This window comes from Papilio polytes, unplaced genomic scaffold, assembly GCF_000836215.1.
Source record: "Papilio polytes unplaced genomic scaffold, Ppol_1.0 DF824180.1, whole genome shotgun sequence".
In the NCBI taxonomy this organism is placed as follows: domain Eukaryota; kingdom Metazoa; phylum Arthropoda; class Insecta; order Lepidoptera; family Papilionidae; genus Papilio; species Papilio polytes.
The window spans coordinates 3,449,765-3,470,649 of record NW_013525024.1 but is presented as its reverse complement, the minus strand read 5'-3'; the positions used below and the strand labels follow the sequence as shown (position 1 = coordinate 3,470,649).

The 20,885-nt window shown below is 34.4% G+C and overlaps 1 protein-coding gene across 3 annotated transcripts in view; it reads right to left on the bottom strand.

The window, feature by feature from the left end:
- LOC106111257 (neuroligin-4, X-linked) overlaps nt 1-20,548 on the bottom strand; it is a 36,181-nt gene extending 15,633 nt beyond the window's left edge. For all 3 annotated transcript variants that reach the window (XM_013293282.1, XM_013293284.1, XM_013293283.1), the window contains exons 1-2: nt 20,202-20,548; nt 4,206-4,765 (exon numbers count right to left, since the gene is read on the bottom strand). In XM_013293282.1, coding sequence (XP_013148736.1) covers nt 4,206-4,656 — 451 coding nt within the window. In that variant the 5' untranslated portion in view covers nt 4,657-4,765; nt 20,202-20,548. The remainder of the gene's footprint in view (nt 1-4,205; nt 4,766-20,201) is intronic.
- Nucleotides 20,549-20,885: the final 337 nt, after the last annotated feature.

The window sequence follows — 20,885 nt, the reverse complement described above, 5'->3', positions numbered from 1 at the left end:
TATTTGGATGAATAACAGTGTTTATAAATAAAAAAAATGATTGAAAAACTGTCGTCTTCTTTCAATTCTTTGATATAAAAAACAAGTACATTTAGGCTCTGTCCCACCAGTGGCTGATAAAGGCTCAGATATTTAAAAATAAGTTACTGTCCGATAAGGTAACAAAATCCCATATTTAAACTACATATTTTACACGTTGGATTGTTATCAGACAATTTACAATTTGTACAGGCTCTTAAAATAGTTTTATAACAATGGAAGCCCACGGTAGTTACAATTTCAACAATACGTTCAAAGCTTTATAATTTCTAATATGTCGTAAATGTAAAGCCTTAGGCCTGTAGGGATAAGAATTTAACTGAAAGGGACGGATTGTCGTGTGACCTACATTTTAATAGGGCACAATAAATTTACACAGATCTAAGTTATTACATAACTTCTGTGGGAAGCAATTTAACTACATATTTCTATCTTATTGAAAATTTCAGAGAACTTAAAGCGATTACAATAGTGTATAGTAGGGTTGTAACGGAGGCCATTTTAATAGAAGTGGATGCGGATGCGGAGGCAAAGGGCTTCACCTCAGCAGAAGCGGAGGTTAACGGAAACGGAAGCGGAAGTCAATAATAAAATATTAATTGCGATTTATTAAAGGAATAAAAACTAAAACTACGTTAATTCAAAACACAGAATGGCACAACATTACAAGATACAGTTTATTATGCAAATATAATGTATAAAAATTATACTTAGTTAACCTAGCACACCGCGCGGGCCGCATAAACGATACCTAATAAAGACGTAAACTAACCTCCGTTATAACTCCGCATAAGAAATAACGGAAGCGGAGTTAACATTTCCTGCGGAAGTTCCGCACTTACGGATGCGGAAGCGGAGTTCCGTCACAACCCTAGTGTATACCAATACATGTATGAAAATATCCTAGAATTAATAAACCTTAGAACAATGGTACAAAAACTATTGTGTCTATAACACAATAGAAAAACTAATTTACTTAAAAATGCGAATAGTTATTGTGTTTTAAAACCCAAAATTTCCGTCTATTATTCGGATTTCGTTATTATTCATTGATAGGATTTTTAACTTTTCAATTTTTATATTAAAATAAACATTGATAGAAAATCTAAATAACAGATGTGTTTTGTTATTTAAAAAAACGCTATCGAGAAAGATAGTTAACGTAGAATGTATTTGGTGTAATTCTACACTAAGGAACGCCCTTAGTAACGCACGACTCTGGACGTAACATTGCTTTAATAAATTGTTGTTCACGAAACTATATGAGCGTGGGCAGACCTAAAACTAAACTCTCGCACAGTTTAGTCTCGTTTTAATTCTTATGGGTTTTAAATGGAGGTGTACACACAAATTGACTTTTAGTTATGCAACTTAACAGTTGAATGGGCTGCGAAACAATCGTACAACCGTTGTGCGATAGTTTAGTCATATACGCCCGCTCTAAAAGTTTGTGTTTGTATTCTTAATTTAAATAAAGTACAGTTGGAATGTGTTGCTTGTAAAGTATAGCGTTGTGAAAACTTCACTCGTCTATTCAGATTTCTTTGCGCAATGGGAACAAAAAAGATCCCCCCGTGCCTCCACGAGCCCGTATCAGCACGAATTGGCTAAGTCTGCAAGCCTTATCGCCCTGATGGATGTAAAGAAAAGGATAAATCTGGGTTTTGTTGGATACTCTGTACATTTTTGTTACTTCGAAATAAAACTTCGCATTGAAAATTGTTGTTACCATCGCGAATTATTTTAAGTATAACATACTAGGTGTTCTTCCAGACTATCCTCTAAATCTATACCAAATATCATCGAAATCCGTTCAGCCGTTTACGCTACAAACTCTAACAAACATCCTTCCATCTAAACTTTTGCATTTATATTATTAGTATGAAGTATAATCACACAATAACGAATGCGTCATAAAGAATTTGACTGTAATTAATTTAATACTTGATAAAAAAACCAATTACGCTACGATAATTAAAGAAACTTACTCTTAATTAGTTACACAACGAAGAAATAAGTTTCAAATCTTATGCTCAGTATACACGTGACCGCTTCAGCGTGCGGTTTATAAAAGCTTAGTCTCTTCCCCAACAAGGCACTCTACTTAGAACTGCTAATTGCACTCCTCGTGAGGGTTATCAAAAAATCCTACTTTTTGGCATGAGGGGACTTCCAAAATTACGACGAAAAAACAGCGAATTAGTGTATGGTGCAAGTGTTGGGAACACGCGGATCTTCTAGAAATAATAATTCATGAATCCGTAAAAATTATTATGAAGTAATGATTAGTGAATTGTTATATAATAATGAACCGTTAATATTTCGAAACAATTTCGATTTCGTGACATATTTCGAGTTATAAAACTATCACTTGTACCAATCGTAAAGTATCTTTTTGTAATTGTGACGTGTTCGTGACAAAAGCTGAAGGTAAAACCATGCAGAAGTGCAAAAACGTATTCTGTGGATTTCAACGTAATATCTGTACCGCCTAGCTTCTTTTCGCCTTTTTGAGGCTCCGTGTTCACTTTTATGACTATTTCGACGACGAAAAAGTATCGTTGCACATATTGCTTGCCGACATGAATGTAGCCTAGCGTTCTTTACCTGGCGACAAATCAGGTCACATGTGCTGGTTCACTACGCTGCAAAAGTATGCTAAGAACTGTTTTCATCACATTAGTCTTATAATACGCAAAATCTTAAATAACTTACCTATTTTCAAATTTCATCTGTCACAAAATTATATGAATCAAATACGATCATCAATATCCTATGTTTTGATATCTAAAAACTTTTATTTTGTTGTTTACATGTGTCAAATTCTCAATTGCATATGTCAATTATATTGTAACAATGTACATATTATTTTGTAATGGAGGAGGAGTTTGTTATAATGTATAAAACATTATGTACCAATAAAATGTATTAGTTGGTGCCATCTATTTTCAATGGCCACGGAAGATCAGCACATGTGCTGAGTGGCTTTAAATAAATAAATAAAAATAAAATAAATGAATAAAAACCTTTCTAATTTAGTTTCTGTATCAAAATAGAGTTATATTCTTATCAATAATTGAATTTAAAATGTTATTTCAAAATATCGAGTTCCCGCAGACGTAGCAATAACGTAGCAGTCTACGATGTCGCTTTCCTTTAACCCGATACTTTACAATATTCTGCATTACAATGTTATAAAAGTAGCTTCAGAGCTATGCCATTCAACGCTACATCAGCTTTACAAATCGCTACGGATCCGCTGTACTACGAGTATTCTACATTGAATTTACCTTGTATCTCGATAACGTGTTAAAACTTTACAACATAACTAGCTGCAGCTCCCGGATTTGTCCGGGCTAAAATAATGAGTAGCCGACTAGCTACACCAGAATATAATTAATATCTGTTAAAAATTTTATTTATATCCGTCTAGCCGTTTTGTACTTACTAGGTAAATGTTGCCAAAAATGTGCAGGAAAAAACTACCACGTTACTCTAATTAACAAGATCACCCTTAGAATCGTTACATACTATAATTTGTTACAAAGACTGTCCAATTAGTACTGCCTGTGATATATAAGACAAAATTCATCCACTTTATTTTTAATTCCGTTTAGGGTGGGGGTGCTATTTAAATCCTTGAACCCTCGGTCCGAATTTCGTTACAGAGAAATAAAAGTGATTTTTCTCTCCAAGGATAAAGCTCTTTTGAAAATTACGCCAGTTCAACACTCGGTCCTTTGGAAATTTTAGCTCAGGCTTTACATAATCCTGCAGACACTAACATTACAACCAAGGAAATAAATTGATGTCGATTTGTAGACCAATTTTATATGAATGAAAAAAGACAAAAACAACCTATAAAACGCACGCGTAAAAATAGCATATCAATCTCATCTTATATCTCTCTTAATTATTTCATCATCTTCATAAGCAATTATTGGTTTACTCAAGTAAAAAGGACACTTAGAGCCTGTCCCACCGAATTGTAAATCATCTGATAATAATCGAACCTGTAAAATATGTCATGGAAATATCGGATTTTGTTCCCTAATCTGACAGTGACGTCATTTTAAAGCTATTTCAGCCTTTATCAGCCAGTGGTGGGACAGGCCCTAAATCTACATTCGAATTTACATTAAAATACAACATCAAATTATAATTACCTTGAGCGGGAGCATAAATGTTAAGGTAGAGACAATCTTCTGATTGATTCGTTAAAAATGGTAATATCCTTTTTAAATATTCCAACCTCCCTCTCGATATCCGCTTCAAGACTGCCGTTTCATTTCTTATATCTGGCAGCACTTGTGGACAAACCGGACTGAATTCTTCTGCGATTTTGACACCTGACCATTGCGCTCCTGACACCGGAGGCATAAATCTTAACGAACCCACAGGAGGAGATGCATATGGTACTCCGCGGAACACTTCCACTGGTTCTAGAAACCTCGATTCTGGTGTCATTATAAATCCTCTTATATCACCGTATTTAGTTCTGACGACTCTTGAACTGATTAGCGGTTGGGTCTTATCTTCCATAATCGTCTCCCCTTTGACTGGCCTCCAAGTGATCACAGGTAGTGTGATGAAATGGACTAACACTATTACTAACATCTTTCCGTTTCCACCGCCACCCTCCCAGGTATCGCTGGCGTCTGCCCGCTGCTATAATTCGTCCATCTCGCCGTTCGTTATGTTCCCTTCGCGGCATTTACTGGTTTTTCTGGAACAAAATCATACATTTAACATCATATTTCATTAAATGATTTCATCAATCGATTAGAAAGCTATATTATTACAGAGTAACATAGACCAATAAAGAGTACGTCAACATGAAGGGTATGGATATGACAGAAAAGATACATATGAGACGATTGTCTGCCATTCGAGGCTGGAGCGATTCTCTAGATCAACGACCTGTCTAACCAGCAAAACCCTTATCTAAATAAGTACCACTAAAGTAAAATTTCAAATCCTCAAACAAGTAAGTGAGGCTTACATATCGAGAAGGAGAGTTATTGTGGTCATAAATTTCGTCCGAGATAAACGCAGGATACGTGCGACACTCGTAAAATGAAATCGTACTGAAGGAATTATTGTTTGTATGCGTCGTCCAACGCACGATCACTTTACGTGACGATTTACTAAATGCCAAGCAATCTTATGAGAATTACTTTTTATTTGTCACTTCGAGCATATTGTCATATTACATATGTTTCATCATATAGGACATGTTAAATGATTGGGGGTAAAGATAAAAGTAAAAGAACTTTTTGAATCAAGTGATAGGTTAAGGGGGAATATTGAAAAAAAATTAGCAAACAGAAATGACGTTAATGAAAGAAAATGTAGCCTTAACATGTTCTTTTTGAAGTCGTTGTACGGACATTATTAGTAACATGAAACACGTCGTGTTGAGTCAATGTAATTGTGAAATTCCATAGTTAAAATAATTAATAGCGAAACATATGGTTGTCCTTGTCGTTTTTAAGGGGGTGGAATGAAATGGCTGCATGTTAGTAGAAAGTTACTGTTCTTATTTATGTTAGCACTGTTCCACTTGCAAATTTTAAATCATGAAATGTAGAAATAACTATTTCTAAAGTAGGTTTCGCCATTACGCGAAAAGCTCGACACCTGTCACTTGAGTGTAGATAAGGCGAAGTGAAAAGTGGGTTAAAGTGAGAAAAGCTGTTAGTACATTTGACTTTGCTTATTTAATCCGAAGTAATACTTACAGGGAATTCCTTATACAGAATTCAATAAATTCCTTTTTGTCGATCGTAAATAGATACGTAGATATCGAGATATTTAGTAATAACGTGTAGATAGTAATAATTTTTTGTTGTGTAAATATTTGACTATTCCACGTCCACAAACAGCCTTATTAGTTGTAGTGTTTAAAATTATCGGTATCATAATGTTTCCTGGAGGTTCTATACCATTATAAAACCCCTAAATAAGCATATTCATCTAGGGGTTAATAAATTTTACGAGTATTTAAGTATTTAGTTCAATTACTTTGACTTGATCATTGCAACAATTAGCTAACAACGAAGCATATAACAAAGCATAACAAAATTTACCCAAGTTCAAGATAATCCAGTCACAATTCTCGAACGACGTCGTGATTCAACCATCTCGAATATCAAACAGTTTCAAACTTCATTAAAGGGGATAATCAAAGAGCTTTATGAGGTATGGCAAATTACCATTTCGTGTTCGGTTTACCGTCCAGCGATACGCAAATATACATTGCATTAGTCTGACGCGTTCGTTGTGCTATCACCACTTTGCATATTGCGATGCGCTGAAATACGTGACGTAAATTATCGCTTTATTGGTTTCATGGACTGCAGTGGTACAGCATTTGTGAATTCTTATTTCTATTTGCCGCATTGTTTTAAACATTTCTACTATTTTGTTATTTTGATCCTCGCATATTATAATACCTTTCCAATATGGGCTTTGATTGTACTGAAAATATACTAGTGTTGTTTTGAAAAACTAAATGTAATACGTAATTTGAAATTATTTAACTTTTACATTTCGTTGCATCTGTGTATTTTGCTTGTACTGTAACTTTCAGCAGATACTCACAGTAACTGGCCGCACTGCCCTGCCGTAATACAGTTTTTATACTAGTACGGAAGGTAGCTGAACAATTTGCTAATAAGCAAACTAGCCTACAAACTTGCTTTCATACTTTCATTTAAGTCCATATACACTTATCAAGTTTTTAGGATTATATGAAAAACTTTACTCGCTTAATACTACTATTATAAATTACTAAGTTTGGATGGATGATTTTGTCAGAATTTGTATCCTGCTGAAGGATTCTCGATGAAATAAAGATGTAGAACACAGTCTGGAAGAACACATAGGCTACTTATTCGTTTTGTTTTAATTCAGCGCGAACCAACTCGAGGTGGAAAGCTAGTTGTAAGCAAAATACATTATGATAAATTTGAAACGCCAGTCACTCAGGAGAATTTGAATTGCACATACTAAATGCCGTATTAAGTTATCAAGGTCTTCCTTATCAACACTAACGACAACCCTTATGGCTCAATTAACGAACGAGTAAGGCGATACGTCACATATTACGTTCCATGGAGATTAGAACAGATTTAATGTATTTGACGTCGCCATAGAAGAAGATCATAAAATCATACGAAAAATAACGATGGACGTATAAATTTAATTCCTCCGTCTGCATTCAATAACGTTAGGATTTCAATAAGTCTGGCGTGGAAGTCTGGACGGGAAATTGCAGGCTCAGCTCGTATTCAAGTCGTGACGTTACAAGTCAGTATTCACGGCGCCGTGGGGTAATGAAGCCAGTAGTTGTCGTCCTAGCATTAATTCACAGCGAACACAGTGCGGAGACAAATTGAAATACCGCATCCACGCTATTTAATGCAAGTTCGTTTACAGCGCAGCGAGCTCATACTGCACAAATATTTATTACCGCATTAATCTGTTCTACTTTGGTACTGGAATTTATTGTTTCGTCGATTCGTCGTGTTATATTACCTTGAAAACAATGTTGCACTTGCAATAAAGATACAAACATAATAATCATTGCTATTTACATTTGTACATCAATAGGTTTATTAGGTAGATTTAGAGAAAAACGAAATTTTCTAGTAAATATTTTGACTCAGATAAATATAATTCTACAAGAATGGACTGTAAATTACTCCATCACAGATATTCACGCTTTTCTATTCAAGAACTTGAAATGAGGTCGCACATCTATTTTAGCATTTCACAAACAGCTGAAAACTTTTAGGGTTATTGTCATTTCTAAAATATACCTGAGACGTGAACTACTTTGTGGATTGAACTATGACACGCTTTTATTATGACGTAGTAATAATATTTATTTAGGGCGTTATCGTTATAGTATGTACAATAAATTTTAAACCGAAACAATACCTTTATTATTATAGAAAATTATACCGTTCCGTTACTTGAATAAAGCTACACTTTAACACTTCTTGCTAAATTAGTAAACACTATTATATCATCACTTGGCAAACGAGCCAGAGCAAAATCTGTCGAAATAGCGAAACGACCAATTTCTATGGACATCGCAAAAGCAAAAGATCTATCTTTAATTGACGGACAACGGTTCTTACAAAAAGAGTAATTTCCCCTCATGTGGAACCTCGATTTCACTGTGGGAAAAGAAAGAGGACAAAAATAGGCCTCCAGTACGACCACTCAACAAACAATTGACTTTATAAAAAAACATTCAATGTCTATAGTGTGTTGTCACTGTTTTATAATATAAGGTGGCAAACGAGCAAGCAGCCTGAATCCACCGAAATGGTAAGCGACCGCTGCCCATTCGCGATTGCAGATGCGTTAACTACCCTTAATTGACAGAGGAGGATACCATTTCCCCTTAAGGGCCATTACCCCTTCCTATGCGTCTCTTCCACCGTCAAATCCACTTTTCCTACCCATCCTTTCTTCTTAAGAAATGGGTGGAAAGGCAAAGGGACTAAAATTAGGCCTCCGTGTAGTCTGCATAAAAAAGTGGGTTTCATTATTTCATTTCCACCAGAAAAGTATTGTCTTGAGAAGTAAGCTTGTTATTTTAAAAAATACGTCAGAGATATAAAAATCTGTGCACAATGATTCGAAACCACTTTCCTTTAAGAAGTCATAAAAAAGACCAATTCCTATAAGCAATAAAACGAGTACCTGATAAAGTTTGATGAATACCAAAGCAATTTCTATAACACAAAGCAATTTGGGAAATATATTTTGGCTCGTTGAGGCGTAAACTTAATTGCTGTTTTATTTTTAAACTTTATTCCTGAAGCGAAACACTTCCTATTTAAGACGAAATTAAAAGCTATTAAATAAATAAATAAATAAAAACCTCTTTATTGCCATCCAAGAATACACACAGAGTTGTACAAAATAAAAACATGAAAAAATTGTAACAGATGGCAAAAGGGGAAGGCTCAGCTTAACCGATACAGGTTGAGATCCAGTGTCGAGCTGAGCTATTACATTGATATCTTTATTTACTAAAAAACATGTGTTTAATCTTATAGTATAGAAAGTAAAAAAGATGAGACAGATAATTGGACTCACGATTAACTAACAATTTTTATCTTAAATTCTCTCTTACTATTTATTTTATTTATGACGATAAGAGATTGAGATCCCAGACCAGGATGACGACACCTAAATTCTAAAACTTTACCGTTTTTTCATTAGATAGTACTCGTTTTGGCGATGGGGCAAACGAGGTCGTCTGCGCCATCAGAAATGTCTGCCGTCTTGTAGGGGGTATATTTATAGTCCCCAGATTATGATATATAATGTATGGGATCTCAATCTATAAGATATGTAATTAATAACATCATAAGATTTTAAATAATTAGTACATTTTTTAACAGAACCTCTACAATCCGTTTAAAATATGCTTTTCTAACTAGAAAAGCATAGTCTTTCCTCGCATGTAATGAAACTCTTTCACAGTCTATTCAAATATTTGATTAATGTTTCGTTGAAGTCTCTGGTGGTAAAGATAAGGTTGAAATTAAAGCAGCGAGCTTTGTCCGGAGGGAAGTTGTGACGCGACCTAGCCAGGAAATTGCGGCCTCCACTGCGACCTATGGAAACGATGACCGAGTCAACCAAATAGGTCTGATTTCATATTTAAACTCAATAATCACTATGTGGTCAAAATATTCATCTCTTGTTACTACATTTAGTGGCTCTTAGTCTTGGACACTAGAGGGAAAATAAAAGACTAAGTGCGGAAGTTAGAAAGATAAATTACTAGCTTTCGCCCGCGACTTCGTCCGAGTGGAATTAAAAAAAAAAAAGTAAGTAGCCTATTTGTTCTTCCAGACTATCCTCCACATCTATACCAAATTTCCTCAAAATCCGTTCAGCCGTTTAGGCTACAAACTCTAACAAACATCCATCTAAACTTTCACATTTATAATATTAGTAAGATGATACTTATGCTTCACACTTTTATATATTAATGGTGTTTAATACAACTTAATTTATTCTTACTACTGATAGCTTAGCAACATACTAAAGATTACTAAACCTAGTAAATTAAAAAATTAGTAAGCGTAAATATTTAAATTAACCCAAAATGTTTGAAACTGGACTAAAATAAATTTTATTTAAACACATTTGTAAAGCAATTTTTAGTTTTGCTAAAGAAATATTTCCAGTTGGCTCCCTGACCAGTTAACATTTACAAGTGTCGTTACCACCTAATGTGTATGAACTTGGGGACATGTGATGTAATCAGTTGCCGCAATGCCGTGAACTGAAATCACAATGTTGCATACAAATTGTAACTTTCATGCATACGTTCTTAATTTTCTAAGACCTCATTTAACTCTCTTATCTTATAACTAGCTGTTCCCGTGCGACTTCATCCGCATGAAATTATAAAAGTTTTATTACTTTTCAATTGTCAATTACAAATGTCAAAATGACATGACATGATGACAACCTTGCTTCCTTGATGTTGGGAGCAACTTATGGTCTCTTTTCCACATTAGGATTATTATCCAAAATATTTACCCCCTCAGTTTAATGGCGTTAAAATATATAGCCTGAAGCGTAACGTAAGTGTAGGGGTTTTTATTAAAAAAAGGATTATCCAAAAATATACTGTAATAAGTAGCCTATGTGTTCTTCCAGACTATGCTCTACATCAATATCAATTTCATCTATACCAGTTCAGCAGTTTAGTCGGCAAATTCTAACAAACATCCCTCCATCTAGACATTCGTGTTTATATTAGTAAGATTACTATATTCATATCCGTTTTTATTCGCACACCAAAATTCTATAGCGTATTCAACGCGAGCGTTGATTCCACATCTCGTTTTGTCAATTAATTGTTCATATTAAAATTGTAAAAAAAAAACTCAGTGCGTCCGACTTCACGTTAATTAAAAACTATTAAAGGGGAAACGCTGTTATTGTGCGACAGATCCAGGTCAGAGCGGCCGCGCAGGCACACTGTGTGACGTAACACAAGTTTGCGTACATACTAATTGAATTTAAGCTTTTCAAATGTTTTAATTAACCTAAATTACATTAGCCACTCGTGTCATCTGTACTGTGTACATACATTGCTTGCCTACATCTAAGTACATGTTTAAAATTTTACTGTAAGTTGTACTAAAAAAATACTAGATGGCGTTGTTATTATCTTGTGAAACCAATAAATTTATTAGCACTGAAAAATATATGTTAACTTGTGAATTTTACTTCTTACTAATCTTATAAATGCGAAAGTTTGTTAGAGTTTGCTGCCCAAACGGCTGAACGGATCTCGATAAAATTTGGCATAGATGTAGAGGATAGTCTGGAAGAACACATAGGCTACTCACTTGTTTTTTTTTTAATTCCACGCGGACGGAGTCGCGGGCGAAAGCTCGTATATCTTAAAGAAAAGTTAAATAACTTCTGAAACTACAACACGTTTAAACAACTTGTTATCATAAAAGTTTATGACTGACGACGTAAAGTTTTCCTCATGTAATCTCATGTTTATAATAAGCTTTTACTGTTTGACTTACAGTTCTACACATCTTGTATATAACGTTAAGAATTAGTGGATTTTATTAAAAGTGTATTCAGAAATAACCTGCAAATAAATCATACGTTAAATAAAAATGTACTGGTAACGGAATGAAATAATATTCCCGTCAAAATAATCCTGTCGCGGATTGAGTTCGTGGATGTTGCGGAAACATGTGTCCGTTTCTGAACGTCGAGTTAATTTCCTGCAACATATTTGATGTTCCTCACAAAATCATATCAATTATTTCTGCAGATTTTATAACAGAAAAAAAAACTTTATAAAGCTACCTACGTCGCTATAAACTGGGTACGTGTTAACAGTATGGAAAGCGTAAAATATTCCTAACATAAAGGATCTAACTTTTGTGAAACCGCCTACCGGCAAAGATATTGGATTTCATGAATGAGATCAGCGTGGCGACCACAAAAGCGACGTGATACGAATCGTGGCAAATTGGAGCCTTTCAATACCATAGGTGATGTCCCTTTTATATCACGCATATAAAATTTACTACATTTTCACGCCTTTGATCTGAATCAAAATGTATAAAAAATGCCCACAAAGTCTATTCAACGTAACGTGCTTCTTTCTGAGTAACTAGATACATTTGATGGGCATGAAAAATTATGACGAAAAAGGCATTATACAATTGTAGCAACCATTGCTAAAGACCATTAGACTAGTTTTAAATTTCGAAGCAAAATTAGCCGTCTCTTCTTTCAACTATTAACTGTCTTGAACCGTTGCAAGTGACGTCATCGACGTTAATATTAATTTAATAGAAGACCGTTAAACAAATGCTCATCACGTAAGCATCGCGGTACTCAACACGGGATCGTTGAGCCGGGGACATAGAGTGAACAATCGATTAGAGCGCACAGACCAACTGACCTATATCACAATGTGACCGGTCTATTTTGGACGTGTTACAAAGGTACACACGATATTGTGGGTTTTAAATATCAACTCTTTCATACTGATATTGTAATATTACTCTTTGGTGAAGTATGAAGATGGATATGTAGGGGTTATCTGACAGAGTTATATCCAAGAAGTAACCTGTGCCGATTTACTCAGAATTGGAACAGTTTAAGATCCCGACATTGGTGCGCAATAGCTATTGTAAAATATGACTACACCCGGTTGAATAGAAACTACGTGGTGGCTATTTGTAGTCAAATGTATTACTCAAAACTTTTGCAGTACTTTTCACAATTCCACTAACAAAAGCCGTACTCAGAAATGTTGGAGCATTTTTCCGCACAAAAGTTTTTACGATCTTAATTAATTTCTGAAGAATTTTTGTCACGGGGTTTTGTTAAATTTCATTTTCATTTCGAATTTATTACCCCTTTATTATTCTTTTAGTGAATGGGAAAGTAGCTCTTTTTGTAGCGCTTGACATAAGAGTCAAGTATTCCAAAACTAGAACACTTTTTACACATTTCTGTTCTGTCTGGTAAACATTTGAGTTATTTTGTAAGTCCATTCAATTTATGGAGCTGTAATAAAATCAATGTACTCACTAAAGCACAAGTTTTGTGACTATTTTATTTACCTCGAGTATATCTTCATAAAACAATCCCTTTCCATTTTTAACATCATATTTTTTCAATAAGCAAAAGCGAACAAATAACTTTTGTGATTTGAACACATACTAACTATTCTGGTAACAAAGGAATCACGATTTAAGTGGTTACATGTTGCATACAAGTATCAGTATATTAAGTTACATTAAGTAACTACATTTACATTAATCCTTAGCATCTCAGCTTGATAGTTCGCAAGCCGCAGCGGGTAAGATGACGTAGGAAATCCACTAACTTCATATATTTACTTTTGCACATATGTATGTCAGCAAACTTCGCTCTCAGTAGATACAATATCAAACCCTTTTGCTTACGTCACTAGCCGCTTACGCTTAGCTTCAGGGTGAAGTTTGATTATGATATATACGTCATCTGATTGTTGAAAAGCTTCTAAGTAACTAAAGTTATACATTCAAGGTAACCTTCATCTTCTCTCGTCTTCGTACTCTCGTAGAGTTTACCAGGATTTCGTCTTCTATGCTAATAAATCTTCCGTCATCTCATTCCTTGAGCATGTCATCTTTCACGCAAACTTGGTAGCCAAGGTAACTTATCATTCAATTTTTAATTATGTTAAAAAAGGTACATATTGTTTATAAGTGACTGTTACTTTCAATTTTATAAAGAACAATAAATGCGATAATTTTCATATTTCGGCAGTAGAAAATCAAGGTAAAATTGCCAAAAATAACTACAGTCCAGTCTGTTCATAATGCTAGAGGTGAATAGTTGTGTTTTCAATTTAATTAGAAACATTTGGCGTAAAACGATACTCGACTGCTGTTTAAAATTCACAATGAGTCAAATAGCAATAAACATTCAAACCGTTGTACCATATCATTAATGTTTAACCTGAACTGTAATTCATTTGGCCCATTAAAACTAACAAATTGCTTTCACAATTGTTAAAATTGAAAGTAACATTTTTTACGTCTCATAAAATCAAATGTAGAATTAATGAATAGTTTCAAACACGCAAACGAACAGGTAATTTTCCTCAAAGCTTTACTATTAAAAGTTTTTTAATGTTGATAGAATCATTTGTTAACTTACCGAAGTGTTTTTCACAAGTCAATATTTTGCGTAGCAGCATTTACCATCCTAAATAAAATGTAATGGTACCAGGGCACGCGTGGTATTTAATAGTCTACAGCGCTGTTAATCCGAAAACCAGTGTAACGTAATTTCAAGCGGAATTCCAAAACAGTGTGGGAACATATTGACTAATGGAGATGGGGTTTAATATTTATTGCGATAAATTGTGGTGGTACAGTTGAATAATAAGAACCTCAAACGATAAAAAAGAAGAAATATTATATGCATCAACCTCCAAATGAAAATATAATTAAGAGAAGAGAGTTCAGTAGACCAAAACAGTTTTGGAAAGACGATGAAATACAAGTAGGACTTACCACTTGGTTCGGAAATAGCGAAAAGAGAGGAACGAGAGGAAAAGTCGGAGAAAGTCTATACCCCGATAGAGTTCCATGACTACATGAATATTTCCAAGCTACCGCATATTTTAAAATTGCAGGCAAGTGGCGCGGCCATGACCCCATAGCGTTAAACATCTCGGTAACCCCGTGACCATGAGAACTCCAAACCACTCTAAATATCGCGTCACTGATTCCGTCCGGAAATTTATTGCGGTAAATCTATTAAATTTGTTTATTTAAAACCATGTTTTTATAACGAAGAATATAACTCATTCGTTTTTAATTTACAAATTATAATAAACTAGCTTTCGCCCGTGACTCCGTCCTCGTGGAATAAAAAAAAACACTAGTCTATCCTATCTAGAGACTATCCTCTACATCTATACTAAATTTCATCAAAATCCGCTCAGCCGTTTAGGCTACAAACTCTAACAAACATCCATCCATCTAAACTTTCGCATTTATAATTTTAGTATGAAGTATGATAATTGTAACGTATAAAAGCCTCTATGGCAAACATAAACACGTCAAGTGTCGCAAATTATAACTGATACCTCGTTGTTTGGCCAATATATTTCAACTTTCGGTTAATTTGCTCACCTGACCACTTAATAAATGAAAATACTGTGAATTTTAAAATTTATTTTGTAAACAAACCTTATCATTCACATACTACGTTGTTAAACAGTGTAAATAATTACTGAAGAACCTTTCATTTTCGAAATAGCAATTTAGTCGTTGCCGTACAAACAATGAAGATGCAATAACAGAGAACACGAAATTCTTCCCGTTATGTGACAAATTGATATTGGAAGTTGTTAGGGGACGCCTAACAGTGTTGAGAAATAACAAAGCGCCAACATGAAAGCAAACCGTTTTGACGCCAACAACAATAACCAACAAAGAAATTGTGTTCACAACACTGAAGTAACAGAATATCTTTTTTACACTTTTTGTAGCGACGAGATGATTTCAGATTGTAGTATCCACTTCAACGCTTTAAAATTCAGTTTTTTGTGTACAAAAAAACTTTATTATATTGACCTAGCGTTCTTAAATTGCTGTGAGGAATGATGTTATGGACGATAAAAGTAAACAATTTGAACAAGTAAAGGTAAGAATAATGAGATTTTTTAATTAAATGATTGCATGTAAAAATCAAGCGGCGTTCAGTGGCGGCCGACTTGAAGGCAATCGGGCTGTCATGGTCCGAGACATAACGCAGAGCCCAGGACAGTGCGAGCTGGCGGCGTACTATGGACGCCCTCTGCCCCACTTTGGGGACATAGGAATAGAAGAGATGTAAAAAAATCATTATCATCAGCTCATCATATGTTGGGGAGTTTGGAGTCATAGTGAACCACTCTAGCCCACTACGGATTGTTTGTTAAGAAAATGCATTCGATAACAAAAGAGAAACGGATGGAATACAATATAAGCGAGAAAGCATGTCATAGCTTGTTACAAAATAATATTTCAATTTACCAACAAAGTTGTACGTTCGCAACATAATATCAATACACTTTACAAAGTACAAACCGAAAACAGAAACAAACAAGAAATGTTGCAACAAAATTCACCGGTCCCGTAGCAGACATGACATTTTGAGTAAAATGTTCATATTTTCCTCGTCGACATGTCACCTGGGAGAGAATATTACATATAACGTAGTAAAGTCAGAAAGGGGGACTCGTAATTTCATAAAAACAGAGTGCCGGCGAATATCGATTGATAGGGTATGTGGGGTAACGAGGTGTAGAGCGATGATTTATGCCGCCCGTGACGCGTGCGTGGATTACCACGTAAAATATCCACACGCCGATATGGCTTAAGGGAATGTAAGAAAAATATGTATATGAGCGATGTAACAATTACCACAACGTAAAACAGTATGCGAATGCCTAACGAGACATCGTCAAATGTGTAATATCGAAGCGGCAAAGTGATAATACAAAAATTTAAAGAGATTGAAAATTCCTACTAGCGTTTCACTAGTGATTACCTATTAGCTATTATAATCAATCTGAATTAAAAAACAAAGACGTTTTGATGCTATCAGTATACGAATTATATGATCAAATTACTACGCAGTTGTGGTGCGTTAAAAAGGTCTGCAATATCCGACGTAGAACTAAAACTTAGCTCCGCTCAACTAACGCTGTAAGCACTTTGCGCAGCTGCAAGCAACATCAAATGGCCGCGTCAAATTGATCGTCAAAAATGATGGCGTCAAATGGCCAAAGTCGTTTTATGAAGTGAAAATATTTTCGTCGTGTTAAATGAGACGTGGCGTTTGAGCTTTAATGTCAGTTGAAAAGTGTTTAAAAGTAAATGATTTTGAGAGCGTATTGGTTCGCGATTAAAAACCAATTTGCGACGGTTTAATCGGTACGTTGGAATATTAAAAACAATTTAATAAAAAAATCAAAACTAGGAACATCGTGAACGTATTACAAAATCAATTAATTTTTTATCCGAAGCAAGATGAAATTAATTTTCAAGATTTCCAAGAACTATAATTACGAATCTACTTGTAACCATAAATTAAAGTTCTATTCATTAACGTTTAGATTAATTTAACAGATATTAAACAAACCTAAATAGAACGAACGAAGAAAAGAAAGCAATAAAAGCATCTGATATCATAGAAAATCTCTTCGTATTTACAATAAACACTCACAATAGGCTTATCTCTTTAAATGTAAACACATTTAGACTTTTTGGATTCGATAAAAATAACAAGTGATTTTGTCTGGTAGTGATACTCGAATAAACATTTTATTTATTCAATGGCCAAAGCAAGGCAAGTTTACTTATTTGTGAGTAGCTTATTCAGTGTTACTTCTAGCGATACTAGGAACTCTCGAGTATTCCACTCCGTTCGTATATATCTATTGTTATGAATACGTATAGTAAATGTATTAGTTCACTGTAGTTTCGTTATCTTATTTTACATTACAATTTCAATGTTAATAAGGTCAAATAACCGATAATCCTTTTTAAATAAGTAGCATTTTAAAGTTTGGAACTAGAGATTGATACTAAAGATGTATTTTCGAGAAGCTGTGAATGTTGGCATAATCGAGATCATACTGTCTATTTAAGCAAAGGGTAGACATGCACGAGAGTAAGGTTGTAATACAATAGTATTTACTGCTTTCCCTAGACTTATCAATTCACTGTTTGCCGACAACACTGTCGGTATAGATTGAGATCCCAGACCAGGATGACGACATCTAAATTCTAAAACTTTACTGTTATATGATTAGATAGTACTCGTTTGTTATGTAACTGAATGGCCATTAGTTATCTTGTCAAATGGGGCAGTTACGGGCTATCACGCTCTGAAGTTGCTAAAAAACACACCTTATTTTCAGAAAGCTGAACACATATGTGTTGGAGACCACTGTAAGAATTACTAAACAAATATTGGCAGACAATTTCCGTGCGCCATTTTAGAAGACAGACGATTTAGAGTTGCCAAAAGTTTGACTAAATTTTATTTTTATTTTCTAATGCTTGATTTTTATGCATTAAACTCGGGGGCCTATAACAATATCCCCTGCAAGAAGGCAGACATTTCTGATGGGGCAAACGGCGTCCCAGACACTTTTAGTTATGCGTTACTTCGAATTTTAACCACGATATTTTACTTTAAATTTTTTCGAGCTGATTGCGTTTTGTTTTAAGATGGACTCAGGATTGCGGGAGTGTGAGAGTTGTAGCGATCAATGAAGGAATTCACATCAAATAGAATACAACCTTGGACTGACGATGATGTTTTTTTCAAAGTTGAAGTGATCTATGGTGGTCGTGATTCACCAAATAAGGAATACTTATCGTTTACATTCATTATTCCTTATTCGTTATATCGTTAGTCGGCATTTCATTATATCTTTGGAAATTATAAATACATTTATATTTGTAACATTAATTACAATGCGATTACTAAATCCAATTTTGGAGTTAGTACCAAAATTTGTATATGTGAATATAAATTTAATCGCGCATGAAGTTAATGAATTATGTGGTCACGCATTGTGTTGTAATAAATGGTTGAAATAACGGTCGGAATATGTAGGAACTTTAATGGCCTTTATTCCTGTTGTATTGTTAAGGTCACGTTATTCTTTTGCGTATATCTTTATACATAACATCACTCCATCATTGCGAAACCAATCAATCATTTCCTTCAACATGTTTACTCTGATTTTCATTTCGTATATACTACTAGTACATAGTTATTTTTAGTGGAGAAATTGAGAAGCAAAAGGTTAGCGTGGTATGGACATATTATGCGACGAAATGATGGGGACATAAACCAGAAAGTGTTGAGATTGAATGTGGATGGCTACAAAGGTAGAGGAAGACCGAAGAAAGTATGGATGGATTGTGGGAAAGAGGATATGCTTAAGAAAGGAGTGAATTCTGATACAACGGTTGATAGAGATGTATGGAAGAGCAGCACATACTGTGCCGACCTCCCGTAAGGGATAAGGACAAGTGGATGATGATTTGATATTTCATCAACTCTATGTGTTATTCGTGTCATATAACATTGTAACAACAAAACTTCAATCTAATCTATTGAAATACGATAAATTTAGGTTAAGTTAATATCGAATTGCGAAGGATCCTTGAAACATACGCCTTCAAGTCGTTACAATTTACTCCAATACTAGAATATAGTTGTAAAATCACACTGGCTGTTGCTCGCGACTTCACCCTCGTGTAAAAAAAATATAACCTAAGTTACTCACTGAACACGTAGCTTTTTAATAGTTAAAGATTTTGTAAATCACAAGTAAAATACAAATCTTCCTTCTTTATAATATTAGTATTGATTATCTAAACATAAAAATTGCTAGTGATTATGTGAAAAATGGAAGTGAATTAAGAATATATGATTTTTGAAGTTTCTTGCTATACCAGCTCCTTTAAGGGAAAGACGCATGTTGATGTATTGTCTTTTAAGAAATGACGAAGATAATTTAATGGCCGAAACAATTTTATTGTGTGAATTTCTTAATTGCTAAAGGAATTATTATAAAAGAAGGGACAAAATTATACATTTAAACTATTAAAATACCAAAATAAAAAAAATAGCTTAATCAATTTGATGTATGAATATCTCTTATTGACGGTTCATAAAGCTATAAATAGTTATATTGAATAATTCTTATCATGAGGTGAGACGACTGTAAACTGCGGCATAAAATGTTGAAGCACGTTATTAAAGTTTACCGTCTTAATCTTCAGATTTAATTGTACTCTTATGTGGTGTAGATGAGTTATAACCTAAAATATGTAGGCTAAGAAAATCCAAATTATCTTGACAAGAAAGTTATAATTAACTTACGTTTTTTTGAATGAATCTTGAGTATTATTTCCTTAAAAAATTACGAATTTTATTTTATTTAATATCTATTGATCTTTCGTCTCTTCTTTAGTATTTTATAGCGGCATGTTATAGTGTTAATTTATAAATATTTACTTATTTAGTTTAATATACTTTAAAACATCTTAAAGAATAATTCAAATGCTCACCATTACGAAACTCCTGACTTAACACATCAAAAGTTCTGACACAATCACATAATTCGTACACTGCACAGCACAGTAATCACTCCAAGTTCACAAATCGTAAATACACTATGACGTTCGACATTTATTGGCCTTTGCGACAGTTATATTTGGTTATATAGTCGGAGATAGATGAGACAGGGCGCGGTTATACGGGCGGGCGGGTCGCCACTCTGATACCATTTGAAATGTAGCGGTTTGTGCGCATGCCTGGACGCGCAGCTTCGTCGGGGGTTGCGAGCGGGGGTTGCGGGGGAAGAGTTTTGACGAACTCGGACGAGTTCTCCCGAATCGTGACGATCTCACACGCGTTTCGGGCCTCGTTAACGGTCCCGCTAAAACGTCGCCACAATAAATCGCAGTTAATTCACGTATTATGCTATAGATTTATGAGTATGTCGGCTTATAACATTGTTTCTTTAAACGGTAATGAGCCTTATTATGGATTTTTATGTTGAAGCTTATTACTATTAAGGTATTATCGCAATGTTATCGAAATAAAATATTTAAAAGTTGTTTCGGAATTAAGGAACTTTTCTGTTCAGTTCATTTCTCTTTCTTACATTTGCAACTTAGTTTTATGAAAAATAATGTTATGTATAACGTGAATTGTACCTAGAATGCTTAAGAACTCTATTATTTACTTAG